The sequence below is a fragment of the Aquarana catesbeiana genome, linkage group LG03 (genome assembly GCF_042186555.1).
Source record: "Aquarana catesbeiana isolate 2022-GZ linkage group LG03, ASM4218655v1, whole genome shotgun sequence".
Classification (NCBI taxonomy): Eukaryota; Metazoa; Chordata; class Amphibia; order Anura; family Ranidae; genus Aquarana; species Aquarana catesbeiana.
The window spans coordinates 7,140,022-7,161,974 of NC_133326.1; the positions used below are offsets into that span (position 1 = coordinate 7,140,022).

A 21,953-nucleotide genomic window follows, 5' to 3' on the forward strand; every position below is an offset into this window, starting at 1 on the left:
TGCACTCTCACCTTATGCAGGGGAGGGGGCAGGGGTGACTCCGCCACCTCCTGTAGTTTTCTGCTGGCACCTTTTCATGGGTGGGGCCTGATTGGTCCCTCCCACAGCTCTGTACAGCACAGTGATGATGTTGCTGCTACTTTTATACGATAATATCCAGATTTGCAAAAACATCCGGTGCACACAATATTAACTACTTAACAACTGCGCCCAATGACGCCTACAGCACGGCTGGATAACTACGCGTTTTCATTTTCTGTCTACATTTTCCAAAAACTTGTGGAGAAAAAATGACATGTTCAAAAGACTCATTATGACTCATAGAATATACGTTGGGGTGTTTTCTTACCAAAATGGGGTCATTTTTTTGCCCCTTTCCATTGTCCTTGTGCTTCAGGGCCTTCAAAAGTGCAAGAGGTAGTCTCACACATGTGGTATCGCCATACTCAGGGGAAGGAGTAGAATGTGTTTCGGGGTGTAATTTGTGGTATGCATATTCTGTGTGTGAGAAATAACCCGTTACAACGAAATTTTTGTGGGGGAAAAAAAAAATCTTAATTTTGCAAAGAATTGTGGGAAAAAAATTACAACTTTAAAAAAAAACTCGCCATGCCTCTTACTAAATACCTTGGAATGTCTACTTTCCAAAAAGGGGTCATTTGGGGGGTATTTGTACTTTCCTGGCTTGTTAGAGCCCTTTCACACTGGGGCGGTTTGCAGGCGCTATTGCGCTTAATAATAGCGCCTGCAAACCGACCCGAAAGTGCCGCTACTTTCATTCCAGTGTGAAAGCCCCGAGGGCTTTCACACTGGAGCGATGCGCTGGCAGGACGGTAAAAAAAGTCCTGCCAGCAGCATCTTCAGAGCGGTGAAGGAGCGGTGTGTATACCGCTCCTTTACCGCTCCTGCCCATTGAAATCAATGGGACGGCGCGGCTATACCGCCGGCAAAGCGCCTCTGCAGAGGCGCTTTGCGGTGGTATTTAACCCTTTCTCGGCCGCTAGCGGGGGGTAAAACCGCCCCGCTAGCGGCCACATACCGACGGTAAAACGCCGCTAATAATAGCGGCGTTTTACCGCCCCCCCCCCCGCCCCAGTGTGAAAGGGCTCTTAGGGTCTCAAGAAATGAGATAGACCGTCAGTACTTCAGGTGTGATCAATTTTCCGTGATTGGCACCATAGATTCTAAACTCTATAACTTTCACAGAGACCAAATAATATACACGGTTTTTGGTTATTTTTATCAAAGATATGTAGCAGTATAAATTTTGGCCAAAATTTATAAAGAAAAATTATTAATTGGCAAAATTTTATAACAGACACTTAGAATGCACTTATGCATTTTTTTTACAGAATGTTTTGTCCTTTTTCATTTATAGCGCAAAAAATAAAAAAAAACTGGCGGTGATTAACCACTTGCCGACCAGCCGCCGCAGTTGTACTGCAGCAGAATGGCACAGCTGGGCGAAACGACGTAACCTTACGTCGCTTCGCCCTGTGGCCACTAGTGGCGCGCGTGTGCCTGCTGCTCTCCCCCTCGGAGCCGATGCGAGTGCCCGGCGGTCGCGATGACCACCGGGCTCCCGCGATCGCTCATGACGCGGCGAGAACCGGGATCTCTGTGTGTAAACACAGAGATCCCGGTTCTCTAAGGGGAGCACCGATCTATCTCTTCCCCTAGCCAGTCCCCGCCCCCCCTTCAGTTAGAACACACAGTCAGGGAACAGAGTTAACCCCTTGATCGCCCCCCTAGTGTTAAGCCCTGCCCTGCCAGTGACATTTTTACAGTAATCAATGCATTTTTATAGCACTGATCGCTGTATAAATGACAATGGTCCCCAAAAATGTGTGAACATTGTCCGATGTGTCCGCCATAATGTCGCAGTCCCGATAAAAATCGCAGATCGCCACCATTACTAGTAAAAAAAAAAAAATTAATGATAAAAATCCCATAAAACGATCCCCTATTTTGTAGACGCTATAACGTTTGTGCAAACCAATCAATATACGCTTATTGCGATTTTTTTTTTTTTTTTACCAAAAATATGTAGAAGAATACGTATCAGCCTAAACTGAGGAAAAAAATCTTTTTTTTTTTATATATTTTTGGGGATATTTATTATAGCAAAAAGTAAAAAAAAATGCGTTTTTTTTTTTTTTTAAATTGTCGCTCTTTTTTTTTGTTTATAGCCCAAAAAATAAAAACCGCAGAGCCGATCGAATACCACCAAAAGAAAGCTCTATTTGTGGGGGAAAAAAAGGACATCAATTTTGTTTGGCTGCAACGTCACGCGACCGCGCAATTGTCAGTTAAAGCGACGCAGCGCCGAATCGCAAAAAGTGCTCTGGTCAGGAAGGGGGGTAAAATCTTCCGGGGCTGAAGCGGTTAAATAGCACCAAAAAAAAAAAAAAGCTCTATTTGTGTGGAAAAAAAGGACAAAAGTTTCATAGGGGTGCAGTGTTGCATGACTGAGTAATTGTCATTCAAAATGTGACAGCGCTGAAAGCTGAAAATTGTTCTGGTTAGGGAAGGGGGTTTAAGTGCCCGGTGGGTAAGTGGTTAATTTATATCCTTGGTGGTTATTGAGGAATATATTTCAATAAAGTTTTTTGTGCCCAGAGTTCTGCTTTAAGAAAATCAATTGAAGACACAAGTGAATGTGCAAATTATTCATAGTAAATGTTTAGTGTGTATCTGATGTGGGTGTGAAGAATGTGGAAGTTCTAGAGATGAAAAAGAATAAAAGACTAATAGAAGTTGTAGGTTTAGTGGATGAGTCCCCAGGGACACGCCTTTTTCTTCCCCACCAATAAGGAGGGAGAAAGCACAAGCGGGGCACAGGTGACACCTGTAACGCTAACAGCAGTTCCATAACGCTCGGCACATGGTGTTGGCACTGAAGGTGTTAAACTGGGCAGATCCAAGGCCCATCTGTAAGCCATTAAAGAGCGTTGCAGAGGAGGTTCCTTCTCACGTGGCCTGTCCTGGCAGAACGCACAGGGTGTAAAATTCAAGGTGTTGGAATTTCGCAGAATAAAGAGCCACATGCCGTGCAGCGCAAGCCGTGTCGGTTCCTTTATGGGATATAAATTATTGGTGCAGCCAATGTGGCTTCAATTACCCGGGCCCCTCTCCTCCCTCCGCTCTCCTTCCTTGTGCCTTCGGAATGGGAGTTGGATGGAGGAGGAAGGTGCCGAGGGAAATGAGAGATTTGCAGAGTTAATATCCAGGCAGAAGCGGTTACCAGATGTTGCATCAAATCCTGTTTATCTTCTCTCGGCACCGCAGGACCAGCGACGCGGGTTCATGGACCCGACGTTCAAAGACGTCTTTTGTGGGCTGCTGATGGGAGGGTATTGGTCACCGTCTTGACTGCTTGAGTACCAACTCAACTTAGTACCTTTCCACCTGTTAGTGTGCGACCTTCTCTTCTGGGTCAGCTTCTTGGGGAGCTCCAAAACCGAATGGCAGAGGCGCCCGGTGAGGGGTGTTTAAGGATGAGTTGGAGTCATCAGGTTTGATAAACATCAAATAGCTTTATTTCAATTCTCAATTTACTGTTCAACTGATTGTGTTCATGTGAGAGCAGACCCGATCTGATGGAACAGAAAACTGAGAAATGTCAAAGATTTGTGTATGACCGGAAACTGAGGAAGTGGCATTTTATAGCCATGAAACGTGTCTTTTTGGTGAAATAAAGTTGTTTGATCAAACTTGATGACTCCGGCCCACCACACTGGGAGCCTCTGCCATTCAGTTCACTGACGGGTTTTTCACCTTCTCTATTTCTACCAGCACAAAACCCACCTGAGAACCCATAGAGCAGGGGTAGGCAACATATCAGATCTACGAGAGCACAGTGGTGTCCTCTGCCCCTTTCACATCACCCCCCCCCCCACATCAGTATCCTCTGCCCCCCCATCACTTCACACAACCCCCACACTAGTGTCCCCTGCCCCTTTCACATCACCCCCCCCCCCACATCAGTATCCTCTGCCCCCCATCACTTCACACAAACCCACAGTAGTGTCCTCTGCCCCTTTCACATCACCCCCCCCCACATCAGTATCCTCTGCCCCTTTCACATCACCCCCCCCCTACATCAGTATCCTCTGCCCCTTTCACATCACCCCCCCTCCACACTAGTGTCCTCTGCCCCTTTCACATCACCCCCCCTCCACACTAGTGTCCTCTGCCCCTTTCACATCACCCCCCCTCCACACTAGTGTCCTCTGCCCCCTTCACATCACCCCCCCTCCACACTAGTGTCCTCTGCCCCCTTCACATCACCCCCCCTCCACACTAGTGTCCTCTGCCCCCTTCACATCACCCCCCCTCCACACTAGTGTCCTCTGCCCCTTTCACATCACCCCCCCTCCACACTAGTGTCCTCTGCCCCCTTCACATCACCCCCCCTCCACACTAGTGTCCTCTGCCCCCTTCACATCACCCCCCCTCCACACTAGTGTCCTCTGCCCCCTTCACATCACCCCCCCCTCCACACTAGTGTCCTCTGCCCCCTTCACATCACCCCCCCTCCACACTAGTGTCCTCTGCCCCCTTCGCATCACTCCCCCTCCACACTAGTGTCCCCTGCCCCCTTCACATCACCCCCCCTCCACACTAGTGTCCTCTGCCCCTAGTAGCAGTGTGGTAGCAGTGTAGTAGTGGTGTTGTAGTGTAGTATCAGTGTAGTAGTGGTGTAGTAGTGTAGTATTGGTGTAGTAGTGTAGTATCGGTGTAGTAGTGGTGTAGTATTGGTGTAGTGGTGTAGTAGTGTAGTATTGGTGTGGTTGTGTAGTATTGATGTGGTGGTGTAGTATTGGTGTAGTGGTGGAGTAGTGTAGTTTTGGTGTAGTAGTGTAGTATTGGTGTAGTAGTGTAGTATTTGTGTAGTGGTATAGTATTGGTGTAGTGGTGTAGTATTGATGTAGTAGTGTAGTATTGGTGTAGTCATGTAGTAGTGGTGTAGTATTGGTGTAGTGGTGTAGTAGTGTAGTATTGGTGTGGTTGTGTAGTATTGATGTGGTGGTGTAGTATTGGTGTAGTGGTGGAGTAGTGTAGTTTTGGTGTAGTAGTGTAGTATTTGTGTAGTGGTATAGTATTGGTGTAGTAGTGTAGTATTTGGTGTAGTCATGTAGTAGTGGAGTATTGGGGAAGTATTGGTGTAGTAGTGTAGTATTGGTGTAGTCATGTAGTAGTGGTCTAGTCATGTAGTGATGGTGTAGTAGTGTAGTATTGGTGTAGTCATGTAGTGATGGTGTGGTAGTGTAGTATTGGTGTAGTCATGTAGTGATGGTGTAGTAGTGTAGTATTGGTGTAGTCATGTAGTGATGGTGTGGTAGTGTAGTATTGGTGTAGTCATGTAGTGATGGTGTAGTATTGGTGTAGTCATGTAGTGATGGTGTAGTAGTGTAGTATTGGTGTAGTCATGTAGTGATGGTGTGGTAGTGTAGTATTGGTGTAGTCATGTAGTGATGGTGTAGTAGTGTAGTATTGGTGTAGTCATGTAGTGATGGTGTGGTAGTGTAGTATTGGTGTAGTCATGTAGTGATGGTGTAGTAGTGTAGTATTGGTGTAGTCATGTAGTGATGGTGTGGTAGTGTAGTATTGGTGTAGTCATGTAGTGATGGTGTGGTAGTGTAGTATTGGTGTAGTCATGTAGTGATGGTGTGGTAGTGTAGTATTGGTGTAGTCATGTAGTGATGGTGTAGTATTGGTGTAGTCATGTAGTGATGGTGTAGTATTGGTGTAGTCATGTAGTGATGGTGTGGTAGTGTAGTATTGGTGTAGTCATGTAGTGATGGTGTGGTAGTGTAGTATTGGTGTAGTCATGTAGTGATGGTGTAGTATTGGTGTAGTCATGTAGTGATGGTGTGGTAGTGTAGTATTGGTGTAACATCCATCTGAAAAAATCCTAGGATTTTGTTGTTGGAATGTCCGATCAATGTCCGATCAATGTCCGATCAATGTCCGACCGTGTGTACGGGGCATTACAGTCTACCCTCATTAGTGCTACTGTCAGGGGTGTTGGTAGGTCTACATGAGATCTGGAGCTAGAGCCCATAGCAACGAAGTAAAGAAAGTCATACGCTTGGGCAGGCATACACATGTATATAATATACATATGTGTGTGTGTGTGTGTGTGTGTGTGTATATATATATATATATATATATATATATATATGTATATATAACATGAAATATCCTTACATTATCTGAGTGTGGACTCCCATTACATCAGGGTCCGCAGAGAGCCTCCCTACCTACATCAGGGTCCCTAGAGCCCCTCATTACATCAGGGTCCCCAGAGCCCCCAGGGCTCAGGAGTGTGCTACATAAAGCTTGCAGGGCTCAGCTGTGCCCATCTATGCAGCCTCACCAGTGCCCAGCAATGCAGCCTCACCTGTGCCTACATCTCAGCCTCCCCTGTGCCCAGCAATGCAGCCTCACCTGTGCCCAGCAATGCAGCCTCACCTGTGCCCAGCAATGCAGCCTCACCTGTGCCCAGCAATGCAGCCTCACCTGGGACCAGGAACACAGCCTCAAATGTGCCCAGCAATGCAGCCTCACCAGTGCCCACATCGCCCTCACCTGTGCCTAGGATCAGAAAGGAAAGGAAGAGGAGAGCCGGCTGGATCATCACACAGACCTGCGTCTCCCACTCTATCATCTTTCATTTGAATCGCCGGGTGCCCGCCGTCACATAAGTCCCGCCTTCTGGATCGGCTCCCACCTATGATAGGCAGCACATGTCCCGGCATGTCTGTCAAAGGAGGCATACCAGGAGGCGGGACTTTGTGATGGCGAGCGCCCAGGGATTCAAATTAAAGCTGACACAGCAGGCAACGCCAGCCTGAAACCTGCCAGTGCGTGGCACCCGGGGCAGACCCCCCCCCCCCCCGCCCCTCTGCCTCAGCACCCGCCCTGGTCACCCTAGAAACTCGTGGCTATGTCCCCAGATTCGGGGCTATAGTCCCAGAAGCCACCCTCTAGCGACACCACTGGCTACTGTTGTGAAGAAGCGTCCTCTGCAGACTTGTGTGCAAGTGTTTTGGAGTATCCCGTTCCCCATTGTCCCCTCTTGTGAGAGCCTCTACAAACAATACAATACATGGGAAGAGAAGGATCCGGGCTGCTCTGTGCAAAACCATTACACAGAGCAGATAATGATAACATTTTTTTTTTTTTTTTAATCTAAACCTTTACAAACACTTTAATATATTTTTGTTTTGGGTTCTAATACCACTTTAAATGACTGTGTCCTCCTCATGTATTATAAACTATCCTGCGGGTTTATATGGACATGGTCTGTGTAGTGCTATCCCTGGGGCCCCCTGCTGGCTGTGTCTATCCTAACAGCTCTGTGTACTCAGGCAGGATTACATATTTATTTTAATTTATTGCAAATATTCCCACAGGGACCAGCTGCCAGGTTCCTCATTCGGACTGTTCCACCACAGAGTTCTGAAATTACCATAACGTAGAATAAAATGTATTATTAGTATAATTCTGAGCTGCTCTTAAAGGAGAACTCCACCTTTAATCACGCCGCACATAAGATAAAGTGAGGTCAGGGAAGGTCGTGTCATTTACTGACCACAGAGAAAAGCAGTTTATGGAAATCCAATCTATGTTATATTGTTTTAATATTATATTTGTATTATTTTTTTATTTTATATGATATTATTTTATTACGTTCATATATCAAAAAGCACACACACACACACATTTTTTGTCAGGTTTGTGCTTAAAAGTGATGTCCGCAATAAGCAAATATTGTCTAAATCTATTGGTTATGTGTCTTCTTGAATCTTGGTGTGCTTTATCTCTCCTTGTGCAGGGTGACTGGTCTTGTCTCCGCCCCCTCCTGTAGTTTCCCCCAGGCAGCCTGTAGTGGGTGGAGCCTGCTGGGCCCCTCCTACAGCTCTGCTCTCTTTCCTTGTGCAGTGGGACTGGTCTTGTCTCCGCCCCCTCCTGTAATTTCCTCCAGGCAGCCTGTAGTGGGTGGAGCCAGTTGGGCCCCTCCTATAGCTCTGCTCTCTCTCTCCCTGTGCAGGGGGACCGGTCTTGTCTCCGCCCCCTCCTGAGTTTCTTGCAGGCAGCCTGTAGTGGGTGGAGCCAGTTGGGCCCCTCCTATAGCTCTGCTCTCTCTCCCTGTGCAGGGGGACTGGTCTTGTCTCCGCCCCCTCCTGAGTTTCTTGCAGGCAGCCTGTAGTGGGTGGAGCCAGTTGGGCCCCTCCTATAGCTCTGCTCTCTCTCCCTGTGCAGGGGGACTGGTCTTGTCTCCGCCCCCTCCTGAGTTTCTTGCAGGCAGCCTGTAGTGGGTGGAGCCAGTTGGGCCCCTCCTATAGCTCTGCTCTCTCTCCCTGTGCAGGGGGACTGGTCTTGTCTCCGCCCCCTCTTGTAGTTTCTTGCAGGCAGCCTGTAATGGGTGGAGCCAGTTGAGCCTCTCCTACAGCTCTGCTCTCTCCCTGTGCAGGGTGACTGGTCTTGTCTTCACCCCCTCCTGTAGTTTCCTCCAGGCAGCCTGTAGTGGGTGGAGCCTACTGGGTCCCTCCTACAGCTCTGCTCTCTCTCCTTGTGCAGGGTGACTGGTCTTGTCTCCGCCCCCCTCCTGCAGTTTCCTCCAGGCAGCCTGTAATGGGTGGAGCCTACTGGCCCCCTCCTACAGCTCTGCTCTCTCTCTCTCTCCTTGTGCAGGGTGACTGGTCTTGTCTCCGCCCCCTCCTGTAGTTTAATTTAGATGATGAGGGTGGCCTGTAAGCAGGTGCCTCCAAAATATTCTGTGTGTCAAAGGTTTTTCTTTTGTTGTGTTATTTCATCTGGGGGTGGTTAATTCAAATGTATTGGTGTATAAGAACCATTTGCTACACTGTATTTTTTTTTTGCACCGTGTTCTTGGTTGACCTGTTGAGCTGGTGAATCTTGAGAATGAAGGGTCAATGTTGCTGGCCAAGTTTTACCACTCTTCTCAGGAAGGTTACTACCACCTACAGGTCATACCGTATAAATGGGGTCTCATTAGTGTTCAAAGAGGTTGGCTAGGGAAAGACTGCAAAATGCAGCCATTATGCTGTTGGTCTGAACCACCCCTTTTGGGGGGGGGGGGCCAGTCAGGGTTCCCAGTGGGGTCTAGAGCCTGTGGCTCTATATGGACTTGTGTTGACAGATGCTCTGGCAGTAAAGGGATGTTATGCTTGCCCCTTTCACTAGCGACTGGTTCCCCACATACTGGTACCGATTTTGTGGCACACAGTACCCAGCGACCCAGCCTGGAGTCACAGGGAGAGATGTAGAAGGGGCTCTGGGAGGAGAACAAACATGGAGTTATGGATGAATGTGTTTCCTGCCTCCATTGGTAATATACAGGACATTGTCAGTGGGAGTGAGGTGACGGGGGGTTGCCGAGTTGGTGGAGACCGGTAGAAGCTCTGCAGAACGAGCTCCGAGAATGCTGCACACCTGGGGAGTGGTGATCTCTAACAGAAGGTATGTATGCAGTGCATTAGTGTCATCATACGGCCACGGATTACAAAGTGTTCACTGTGCAATTTGCTTTGCTCGCCTCTAAATCCAGTGTTCCGCCTCAATGTTGATTTCACATGACCGCGGCTCCGGCATAAACGAGTGTAGTTCCACAGTGTCCCCACCAGGGTGCCTTAAGCCCACCCCACAGGCCTCTTGGAGGCACCCCTGAAGGTTGGAACAGGGACTGCTAAGGCATGGAAGGGTGCAGGTGCCAGAAAGCTTTGAACTGTGGATTTGACCTTGCAAGTGCTGGTGTCAGGTAAGCAGAAAAAGTACAGCAAAGAGGGAACCCCAACTTCACCCAGACCGGTCGAGGGCAGAGCCGGGTCACCAGCCAAGTTCAGTGACAGATGCGCAGAAAGACACCAAGTCAAGAGCAAGATCAAGGTCAGATAGAACAGAGGTTGGCAATGTGCAGGCAACGAGGTAAAGAATCGACTGGCAAAATCTTGGTCAAGAGTCCAGGCCGAGGTCGGTAACACAGGTGGGCAGCAGACATAAACAGGCAGGGGTAGATGAAATTCGGGTCAATAACAGAGTCAAGCAGGTTCAGGATCAAGGATAACAGATAAAAGCTGAAAGACCATCCAGAAATGACCCCATGCAGGGCCCAGGTTTAAATAGTCCACGTAGGCGCCAGTATCTGTGGTGGACCTTCCCATACGTCTTTGTGTACGAGTTCCTATGCACATTCTTTCACACTTAGGCTCCCATGTCCAAAAACATGTGTACATTTATGCACATGTGAATGAGAACGAGCCTTACTGCTGTGGCACAACCTTTCTGATGGCTACATGATGTTCCTGACTTGTTTTTAGGCTTTTCCTTTATATATAAAAATTGATCATTCAATAATCCTGACCTTCTTCTTGCAGGTGGCCTCGCACTCTGGCGGGAATTACTGCCTATCAGCCTTGCCTGCAGTATCCTTTTACAACCATCTCCAATAACGGCATTGGACAGAAGGCTTCCCGGCGATGTGATCGGTCGGGGCACTGGGAGGAAGGCGATTACTCCAACTGTCTGTACACCAATGACCTCACCAGGATTCTCTATACCTTCGTACTGGTGAGTAATACATCAGACGATTATCACTCAAGCCATCGTAGATTGACTTCTGTCCTTTACTCCGATGACTGCCCTAAGAGGAGGATTGGACTAATGAAAAGTTTGTCTGCCCAAAACTTATCCTTTACTTCACATGGATACCAGCTAACTGATTTCTATTGGCTGCTTTAATATTTAGTGTAGTCTATTGTTGATATATGACATACACTATATTGTCAAAAGTATTGGGACACCTGGCCTTTACATGCGCATGAACTTTAATGGCATCCCAGTCTTCGTCCGTAGGGTTCAATATGGTGTTTGCCCACCCTTTGCATCTATAACAGCTTCAACTCTTCTGGGAAGGCCGTCCACAAGGTTTAGGAGGGTGTCTGTGGGAATGTTTGACCATTTTTCCAGAAGCGATTTGTGAGGTCAGGCACTGATGTTGGAGGAGAAGGCCTGGCTTGCAGTCTCTGCTCTAATTCATCCGAAAATTGTTATATCGGTTTGAGGTCAGGACTCTGTGCAGGCCAGTCAAGTTCTTCCACCCCAAACTCGCTCATCCATGTCTTTATGAACCTTGCTTTGTGCACTGGCCCAAATCATTTGGTGGAGGGGGGATTATGGTGTGGGGGGAGGGGGGATTATGGTGTGGGGGTTGTTTTTCAGGGGTTGGGTTTGGCCTCTTAGTTCCAATGAAGAGAACTCTTAAGGAGTCAGCATACCAAGACATTTTGGAAAATGTCATGCTCCCAACTTTGTGGGAACAGTTTGGGGACGGCCCCTTCCTGTTCCAACATGACTGCGCACCAGTGCACAAAGCAAGGTCCATAAAGACATGGATGAGCGAGTTTGGGGTGGAGGAACTTGACTGTCCTGCACAGAGTCCTGACCTCAACCCGATAGAACACCTTTGGGATGAATTAGAGCAGAGTCTGCGAGCCAGGCCTTCTCGTCCATCATCAGTGCCTGACCTCACAAATGTTCTTCTGGAAGAATGGTCAAACATTCCCATAGACACCCTCCTAAACCTTGTGGACGGCCTTCCCAGAAGAGTTGAAGCTGTTATAGCTGCAAAGGGTGGGCCAACTCAATATTGAACCCTACGGACTAAGAATGGAATGCCATTAAAGTTTCATGTGCATGTAAAGGCAGGCGTCACAATACTTTTGTACTTGTACTTAGTAAGTGCATACACCTGCCATGGCCAACATGGGGTGGGGGGGGATTTTACTCTTCTCTGCAACAGGTGAGGTTTTGGACTGGAAGAAGGGAGTGGATATCATAAAACCAGGTCCTGAGAAATTAAATGTTACTGCAAATTAAAAAGTATTGCATACAGTACTTGGCTGTGGCTACCATGAGGGGCAAAGCAACAGGCACACTTTAATGCCCCCTCCCCAGCAGCACATAAGCACTAGTCCTGAACTTCCCAGCTGCTCCATTCAGTTTCTGAGAAAGAGGAAATAAAGACTTGTGTAAGCTCTGAATTGCTCTGGTTGAAGCTTAGGGCTGTCTATTTGGCCCCATGTGACTGTTGGACCAATCAGCAAACACCTGCCTTGCCAAATGTGAAGAATGGAAGTAAATCACTTACTTGTGGGTGGGGTGCGGAGTGATGGGACGGCCATAATTCACACAGTCAGGTACAAAGAAAACTTGTATTGAAGTAATGCAGCAACAGTTCACAACAATCCCAGTGGGAGGCGTAGTCAATCAGGTACACTCATGGCTTCCAGCAACATGAAGAGAGCAGATTTCAGTCGGACTGACAGCATCTGTAAAGAGGGCAGAATACAGCCTGTCCAGAGGAGTTGCGACCCTATGCTTTCCCTCCTTATCAGGAACCTTTGCTTACTGCTAGCACTGTCTCTACCTTTCCCTACGCTACCCACTTATATAAAGTGCACTAAAACTGGGATCCAGGGCCTTAAAAAGGCTCTGCCTGACCCAAGATGGCTGCCAGAGTCACATGGGGCGGCAGCATCCAACCAGATAGTTTCCCCAGTGACCCAGGGAACCATAGTGGGACTTTGTTCCTCTCGACTTCCTCTTCAGCTGCAAGGCCACTGCGGTTGAGAAAGTAGACTGCCCCTGCCTACATACTCCTCTATACCCAGAAGTACAGGGTGTTTTCTTCACTCCTGGCAATGGAGCAGATGGGGAGTAAGGAAAGGTGAGCTTCTGCTAGTGAGAGGAACATTTAAAATGTGATACCATTGGTGTATTGGTCACTTCAAAAGTCCCACTTTCCCAAGGGGGTTTTCTTTTTCTATTTAAAATATAACTATCGTTTTTTGTTTTTTTTGAGGGAAAAAACCCCTCCGCTCTGGGTGATCTATGTACATTGCAATGATTTTAAGAAACTGCAGCAGATTCCTACCTTGTTCTGTTCTAAAGAAATAGCTGTTTGTTTCAATTTTTACTTGCAAGACAAGATACTGAACAGGAGGGCCTGGCTCATTATAATCACCCGCTGCACTCTCAGTGTTCTGATGAGGAAAGTGGCAGGGTCTGCATTCCTTAGAAAGAACCTCGCCACCAACTATGAAATTAGTATTGCAGAGGATGCCTAAAACTTGACTTGCATCTCAGTGCAGGCTTCTGGGAAAAGCCAACCAAGCAGGAAATAACAATTATGGGGGCATGCTGTAAACAGAACACCTCCAGGACTCCATATTTCATAGATTTTTTTTAGTTTTAGAAAATTACAGCAGCTTGAGAAAAAAATTGAAAGGTAATTTTTGAATAACAATAAATTACAAAATGGTTTGTGTGCCAATTTTATATCTTATATTATTTTCTTTAATGATGATGTAATTCCCTTAAAGTGGACCTTCGCCCAGCATGGGGGAAGCTAAGATTTGTTTAAGGCCTTTCTAAGTTGGATTTCAGACCTCCAAGATGAGGCCAACCCGCTGTTCTAAATATTTGCATTAGATGAGTTTTGTACAGTAGTGTTGATCCTTGATGTGATGTATACATTGTATACCGATAAATGAGATATAATGTACAATGACTGTGTCTTTCAGATGCCTGTTAATGCGTCCAATGTGTTGACCTTGGCTCAGCAACTACGAATGTACACCGCAGAGGCGGGCAGCTTCTCGGATATGATGGATGTCATCTATGTGGCTAAAATGATAGAGAAGTTTGTGGATTCGGTTGATCAAGTCAAAGATGTAAGAATAACTTATCACAATCTATTAATTGGTAAATGACCATGAACATTTTCTGTGCAGTTACCGTTTTTTTTTTTTTAAAAAAGGGTGTGGTTGAACCAGTCCAACAAGTTCATTAGCATATAAATTGGGGGAATCCTAGCTTCTAAAAACAGTGCATGGTAGCTCAAATGTACTATTCCATTTATGCTGTGAAAAATCACTAAAATAGCCATAGCAACACAAGAATTTACACTGAGCTGCTATCAGGTACCAAAGTGCTGGAGGCCAGTGGAGAGAGGGCTTCCCTTGCAGCTAAGTTCCAGACTCCCCAGGAGGTGATACAGGAAGAGTCAGGCCCAAAGTAGCACAGGTCGCCTGCAAAAAAGGCTCAGGAACACCGCTGATGTGCTGCGGGGCTGCTGAAGGCAGATGGCGCCTGTGAGATGTAGCAGGTAACTAGGGTCGCTGAGACAGAGGTTAGTCAATTCAAGCCAAGATTCGGTGCCAGGTGGGTAACAGAGGAGACGAGGGCAGGTGGAAGCCGAGGTCAAGACAGGTAGCAAGCAGAGGAGATCCATTAAACAAGCCGAGGTCAAGGTCAGGAGGTGGGCAGGAGACAGGAGGGACCAATATGGAAGCAGGGAATCGCTATAGTAGCATCCACTACTACAGTAATTGCCGCTGTCTTCCAGGTCCTGTGCCAGGTGGCTACATATTGATCACAGGGATCGTTTACTTGGCATGGGTGCCATTCACAGAACATCTTGTATTTTAATCACCCCGTCCAATTTAACCACTTGCCGACAAGCCGCTGTCATTATGCTGCTGTAAGTCGGCTCCTTTAAGCGGGATAGCAGGCACGCGCCCCCGCTGCACTGCGGGTGTGCCGATGCTCATGGCCGGCGGTCGCGGGCATGAGAGGCAGAACAGGGACGTGTATGTAAACACACAAATCCCTGTTCTGTGAGGAGAGGAGAGGCAGATTGTGAGTTCCTAATAGCTAGGAACAACGATCTGTCATCTCCTATAGTCAGTCCCCTCCCCCTACAGTTAGAACACACACTGAGGGAACACAGTTAACCCCTTGAACGCCCCCTAGTGTTAACCCCTTCCCTGCCAGTGACATTTACACCGTAATCAGTGCACTTTTATAGCACTGATCTCCGTATAATTGTCAGTGCTTTCAAAAATGTGTCAAAAGTGTCCGATGTGTCCGCCATAATGTCGCAGTCTCGATAAAAATCGAGAATGCCGCCATTACTAGTAAAAAAAAAATAATAATAATAAAAAAGCCATAAATCTAGCCCCTTTTTTGTAGACACTATAACTTTTGCACAAACAAATCAATTGACGCTTATTGCGATTTTTATTGCCAAAAATATGTAGAAGAATATATATCAGCCTAAACTGAGGAAAAAATTAGCTTTTTTAAAAAAAAATTGGGGATATTTTTTATAGCAAAAAGTACAAATTGTGTTTTTTTTCAAAATTGTTGCTCTTTTTTTGTTTATAGCGCAAAAAATAAAAACTGCAGAGATGATCAAATACCACCAAAAGAAAGCTCTATTTGTGGGAAAAAAAGGACATCAATTTTGTTTAGGTACAACATCGCATGACCACGCAATTGTCAGTTAAAGCAACGCAGTGCCGAATCGCAAAATATGGCCTGGTCATTGAGCAGCCAAATCTTCTGGGGCTGAAGTGGTTAAATAATGCAGAAAAAATGATCCGCTCTCCGGTTATTGCTCTTAAAATTTCTTCATTTTATTGAATAGCCACAGTGAACAAACGCAGATTAAGTCATTTGACGCGGTTCAGCCTATAAGGCCTTAGTCATAACTAAGGCCTTATGACTAAGGCCTTATAGGCTGAAACGCGTCAACTGTGGATCGAGCACCTGGGAGCTCTGCTATCTATGTGCTGTATGGGTAGAAGCACTGACTTTTCTGTTTATACAGTGGTTAAAGAATGCCTTTTATCCATTGAGAAAAGTTCAAGGTGTTCTGTGAATGGCGCCCATGCTCCAAATGTCAATGTAAATCTTTATAGGAGCTGAATGCTCAGGTTGCCATTATTCAGGCTCTCAGAAATAGTTCCTTTGTATATTGTGGTCCTCTGGTGACAGATCAGAGCCCAAGGTTGCAAAATAATAAGGTGAGGATATTGTTCGTTCTTTCAGCTGGCTGATGTGATGCTGGAGATGGCCAGTAACATGATGCTGGTGGACGACCATATCTTATGGATGGCCCAGGTAGAAGATAAAGCCTGCAGCCGCATGGTCCAGGCCTTGGAGAAGATTGCCAACCTGACAGTCAGCAGCAGCTCTCAGGACCTCTCTGTGGTAGGCGCTCTTTACTCAATATTTTCTGTGTCAAGTTTGTTCCATGATACCTAATCAATGGATTACGAGTGTATTGGTATAAGAACACGGGAAGGGGAGTGTATTGCAGCTACCAAAACAGTACAAAGTAAATCCAAATAGACATGTGCAGAACGAAAAGATTTGTTTTTTTTCGATCTTTTTTCATTTAGTTAAATTCCTTTTTGGAACTTGTTAGTTTAGTTTCATTTTTAAATTCGATTCAAATTTTCCCAATTCGACTGAATTTGGAAAGTTCGAATTAGAATTTTTTTTTTTTTTTTTATTCAAATGCGGCTGATGAATTTTTCACATCTAAGAATTGCAATATGTTTACATTTCATATTCGTTTTCCATATTTGAATCAAATTCAACTTCGAATTTGAATTTAATTATTTTCAGATGAATTTCGTTTTGTTACTATTGTGATTCGGAATTAAGATACATCAGAATTTCCGAATAACAACAAAAACTTGTCCGAATTTTGATTCGGAACGAATTGCACATGTCTAGATCCAAATAGGAACACGTCTTCATAATTTGCTCTTCGGTTTACAGAGTACAGCCCTGGCCAAAAGTTTTGAGAATGACACAAATATTACATTTTTACAAAGTCTGCAGCTTCAGTCTTCTTTGATCGTTTTGTCAGATGCTACTATGGGATACTGAAGTATAATGACAAGCATTCCATAAGTGTCAGAGGCTTTTATTGACAATGACATGAAGTTTATGCAAAGAGTCAATGTTTGCTGTGTTGACCCTTCTTTTTCGAGACCTCTGCAATGCTGTCAATCAACTTTCTGGGCCACATCCTGACAGATGGCCGCCCATTCTTCCATAATCAATGCTTGGAGTTTGTCAGAATTTGTGTTTTTTTTTTGTTTTTGTTCACCCGCCTCTTGAGAATTAACCACAAGTTCTCAATGGGATTAAGGTCTGGCCATGGACCCAAAATTTTGATTTTTTTTTGTTCCCTGAGCCACTTAGTTATCACTTTTCCCCTGATGGCAAGGTGCTCCATCATGCTGGAAAAGGCATTGTTCCTCACCAAATTATTCTTGGATGGTTGGGAGAAGTTGCTCTCAGAGGATGTTTTTGTACCATTCTTTATTCATGGTGGTGTTCTTAGGCAAAATAGTAAGTGAGCCCACACCCTTGCCTGAGAAGCAACCCACCCCCAACATGAATGGTCTCGGGATGCATGACACAGGACTGATGGTAGCGCTCACCTTTTCTTCTCCGGACAAGGTTTTTTTCCGGATGCCCCAAACAATCAGAAAGGAGATTCATCAGAGAAAATTACTTTCCCCCAATCCTAAGCAGTCCAATCCCTGTACCTTTTGCAGAATATCAGTCTGTCCCTGATGTTTTTCCTGGAGAAAAGTGACTTCTTTGCTGCCCTTCTTGACACCAGGCCATCCTCCAAAAGTCTTATCCTCACTATGCATGCAGATGCCCTCACACCCGCCTGCTGCCACTCCTGAGCAAGCTCTGCACTGGTGGTGCCCCGATCTCCCCCTCTACACTGGCGGTGCCCCGATCTCCCCCTCTACACTGGCAGTGCCCCGATCTCCCCCTCTACACTGGCGGTGCCCTGATCTTCCCCTCTACACTGGCGGTGCCCCGATCTCCCCCTCTACACTGGCGGTGCCCCAAACTCCCCCTCTACACTGGCGGTGCCCCGATCCCCCCCCTCTACACTGGTGGTGCCCCGATCTCCCCCTCTACACTGGCGGTGCCCCGATCTCCCCCTCTACACTGGCGGTGCCCCGATCCCCCCTCTACACTGGCGGTGCCCCGATCTCCCCCTCTACACTGGCGGTGCCCCGATCTCCCCCTCTACACTGGCGGTGCCCCGATCCCCCCCTCTACACTGGCGGTGCCCCGATCTCCCCCTCTACCCAAACTTCCCCTCTACACTGGCAATGCCCCGATCACCCCTCTACACTGGCGGTGCCCCGATCCCCCCTCTACACTGGCGGTACCCCGATCTCCCCCTCTACACTGGTGGTGCCCCGATCTCCTTCGCTACTCTGGTGGTGCCCCGATCCCCCCCTCTACACTGGCGGTGCCCCGATCTCCCCCTCTACACTGGTGGTGCGCCAATCTCCCCCTCTACACTGGTGGTGTCCTAATCGTCCCCTCTACACTGGCGGTGCCCCGATCTCCCCCTCTACACTGGTGGTGCCCCGATCTCCTCCTCTAGACTGGTGGTGCCCCGATCCCGGAGCTCAATCAACTGTAGGAGACGGTCCTGACGCTTGCCGGACTTTCTTGGGTGCCCTGAAGACTTCTTCACAAATGCAGTGGAAATGTTTTTTTTTGGGGGGGGGGGGATTAAGTTAATTTTCATGGCAAAGAAGGACTTTGCAATTAATTGCAATTCATCTGATCGCTCTTCATAATATTCTGGAGTATATGCAAATTACCATAATAAAAACCGAGGCAGCAGACTTTGTGAAAATTTATATTTGTGTCACCCTCAAAACTTTTGGCCATGGCTGTAGATCTTATACAGACTTATTTAAGAAGTCAGCAAAAAAGCAAAGTGCAGGAAATCATATCAGTCAATCAACAGTCAGCCTCCTAATATCAGAGGACCTAGAAATTAATTATTGGTATCCATAAGCTACTGAAAAAAGAAAGACTTATCCTTGAGAAAGCGAAGAATAGTGAAAAAAAGAGTAGAAGAGCAATGAAAAGAGGATCAAATGAAAGGGGGGGGGGGTTTGGCACTTCCAGATGAGCTTTCAGAATTTTAGTATGAACATTTGAAAGAAGACCCAACTGTATATAACCAGCTTTTGATTCAAGAATTCCAATTTTTAAGTTATTTTGGTTGTCCTGCAATGTGATGAATTTAAATTAATTTTGTAACACAATATGCAAAACCTCCATGATTAAGCCCTGGGGGGGACGAAACATGTTAGGGGCATGGCTTGGATGAATCGAGCTGAGGCTGCTTTTACCTGCTATCCACTTGGGCCAGGTGAGGTGTGTGGCAGCCGGGCTATCTCTTTCTACTCCTCCTACAGCACAGTATAATATAATTATAACATTTATTGATGCAATAGTCAGTGAACCAAAAACTTTTACTTACGGTGAATAAAGCTGATTATCTTAATATTACAGCTAGACTAAGATTAGGGCCAAATTATATGACTTTATACATTGAAGAAAAATAATTCTACATTTAACAGTTGATTCTCTGTGCGGTATTTATACTGGCAGCACTGTTACAGTAGAATCTGTAAAAACTGTTTGGAAGAACCAATACAGCCAACAGATTGGGGACCCTTGGCCACGACTAAGGCCATCTGAGGTGGAAACATGTCAGTGGGTTGCTCTGTATCTACCTGTGCTTGTTTTATGATTTGCAAACATTCATTTTGGTTCTAATTTATACAATTATGTTAATTCTCTGTACCGGTAGAGCACACGGAACATTGCATTGGAAGCCTTCCTTATCAAGCCCAACAGCTTTGTTGGACTAAGCTGCACAGCCTACCAGAGAAGAGAAGGGGGACGAGGTGGCCACAAGCAGGACAGGGAGAGGAAAGAACAAGAAGTCAACACACATACCGACCAGAGGCTGAAGCTCCGATGTACCACGGGACAAACCAACGTCTCTTTGGCAAACTTCCACATCAAGGTACCTACTGAACGTAACTGCAAAGCTTGACCGCAGCAGAACTGGAATCCAACAGTAGTATGATTTTGGTCAACTTCCTCTCACTTTCGATTCAAGATGAATTCTTAATCCAGGTATGGATATTTTTACATAGTTACATTGGTCCAGTTTGATAAAATGCAGCTATGTATATTCCATATCTGTGGAATCCCTGTGGAAGCTGGAAATGATTGTAATAGGCACCGATACTAAATGGCTAATACATTGATCTCCACTAGCTTCCAAGTCCCATGCCGAGTGGCTGCCCTGCTGCATCCTAAACACAGGCACTATTCAGAGATTGTTTTATTTATTTATTTATTTATTACAGGTACTCGCGGTATATAGTGCCGTCAATTTACGAAACACTTTACATATACATTGTACATTCCCATCAGCACCTGCCCTAAAGGAGCTTACAATCTAAGGTTGCTAAGTCAGATTCATACATACCCTGTTTCCCCGAAAATAAGACCTAGCGTGATTGTCAGTGATGGTTGCAATATAAGCCCTACCCCCCAAATAAGCCCTACCTTGTTTCCCCGAAAATAATCCCTACCCTGAAAATAAGACCTACAAGGACTTTAACTAGGGCTTATTTGGAGGGTAGGGCTTATATTGCAGCCATCACCGACAATCACGCTAGGTCTTATTTTCGGGGAAACAGGGTACACATGCTAGGGCAAATTTAGACAGGAGCCAATTACCCTACCAGCATGTCTTTGGAGTGTTGGAGGAAACCAGAGTACCTGGCGGAAACCCACGCAGGCCCAGGGATAACAAGCAAACTCCAGGTAGGTAGTTCCATGTTTGGAATTCAGACTGACAACCCTAGAGCTTTATATTCTCTCAATGAATGCAAAGCATTCTCAAAATGGAAGAGGCGGGGAGGTGGGGCAATGATGTCACATTTTTCGCCTCATCCAATCAGAGAATGCTTTGCATTTCTTGAGAAATTGCAAAGCATTCTCTTGATGGGACCCATGCCAATGTGGTCAACCACCTTTGTTGAGTAAGCAACAGGGCAGCCATTCAAAATGGGTCCCAGAAGCACTGTACAGTAGTAGCAGTGTCTACTATGGTGAGTTCGACCTTCTAGAGCAGGGGTCTCCAAACTGCGGCCCGAGGGTCGGATGTGGCCCTTTGCTAGCCTTTATCTGGCCCTTGGGGCTCTGTTCCTCCCAATGATATGGGGCACTATTCGTTCCACTGACACCTACCATGGAGCACAATTCCTCCCACTAATTCCAATGATGTGGTACTGTTCCTCTTGATGACCACCAACCCTGCAGCCATATATTTTCTCACTGATGCTGGGCACAGGACATTTTATTTTCTACCCCCACTGGCCACAATGCGGCCCCTCTAAATTCTGAAGATAGTAAACTGGCCTTTTGTTTGAAAAGTTTGGAGACCCGTATTCTAGAGTTCCCATGGGTATGGAATATACATACAGTAGTTACATTGGTGCAAGCTGGACCAATGTATCTTAGTAAAAATATCCATAACTGGAATTCTAAGACAGAAAATGAGAGGAAATCTGAAAACTAGAAAAAAAGGCTTATCTGTAGTCGTACTGTGACTTGGTGCCCATCTTTGTAGTGCCCAACCATCAATATAAGGGGAATAAAACTGGTCTCTGGTAGAGGACATGTGGATCTCCATGCCAACAAGCTATCTGGATTTTCAACAACAACTAAAGGACAAGTATACTATGGTGGCCCCAAATGACCTGATATATGCAATAGCAGAGCAATATAGGAAAAGATTCTGAACATGGCACACAGATTTTTTACATAGAAAGAGGAATGAACCTTGAACCTTGTTGACATCACCTCTCTATGGTGTTCAAATCGGCAGAACAGACAGCGGCAAATCCTGGTGGCATAACTCCATTAAGAAACAAAGGATGTTGCACCAGTTTCTATTCACTGTGAGAGATGTGCCCAAATCTGAGAACTCTTTTTTTTTGTGTTAAATTAAACATGGAATTGCTACACAATCCATTTGTCATGTAATGTTACTAAACTTACCCTTTCTCTACGATCTGCATGATTTCCTAAACTACCAATGATTCAAATGTTGCTTCCTTGTATTCATGATAACTGGTGACTAGGTATGAGCGCGGATGTGTTCAGACTAGGATCCAAACCCTAATGAGGGAGCCTACCAGGAAGCT

At 46.1% G+C, this 21,953-nt stretch overlaps 1 protein-coding gene across 1 annotated transcript in view; it reads left to right on the forward strand.

The window, feature by feature from the left end:
• ADGRA2 (adhesion G protein-coupled receptor A2) overlaps positions 1–21,953 on the forward strand; it is a 275,657-nt gene that overhangs the window by 239,397 nt on the left and 14,307 nt on the right. Inside the window, exons 9-12 of the mRNA XM_073618235.1 lie at positions 10,407–10,599; positions 13,614–13,763; positions 15,925–16,086; positions 19,538–19,756. Coding sequence (XP_073474336.1) covers positions 10,407–10,599; positions 13,614–13,763; positions 15,925–16,086; positions 19,538–19,756 — 724 coding nt within the window. The remainder of the gene's footprint in view (positions 1–10,406; positions 10,600–13,613; positions 13,764–15,924; positions 16,087–19,537; positions 19,757–21,953) is intronic.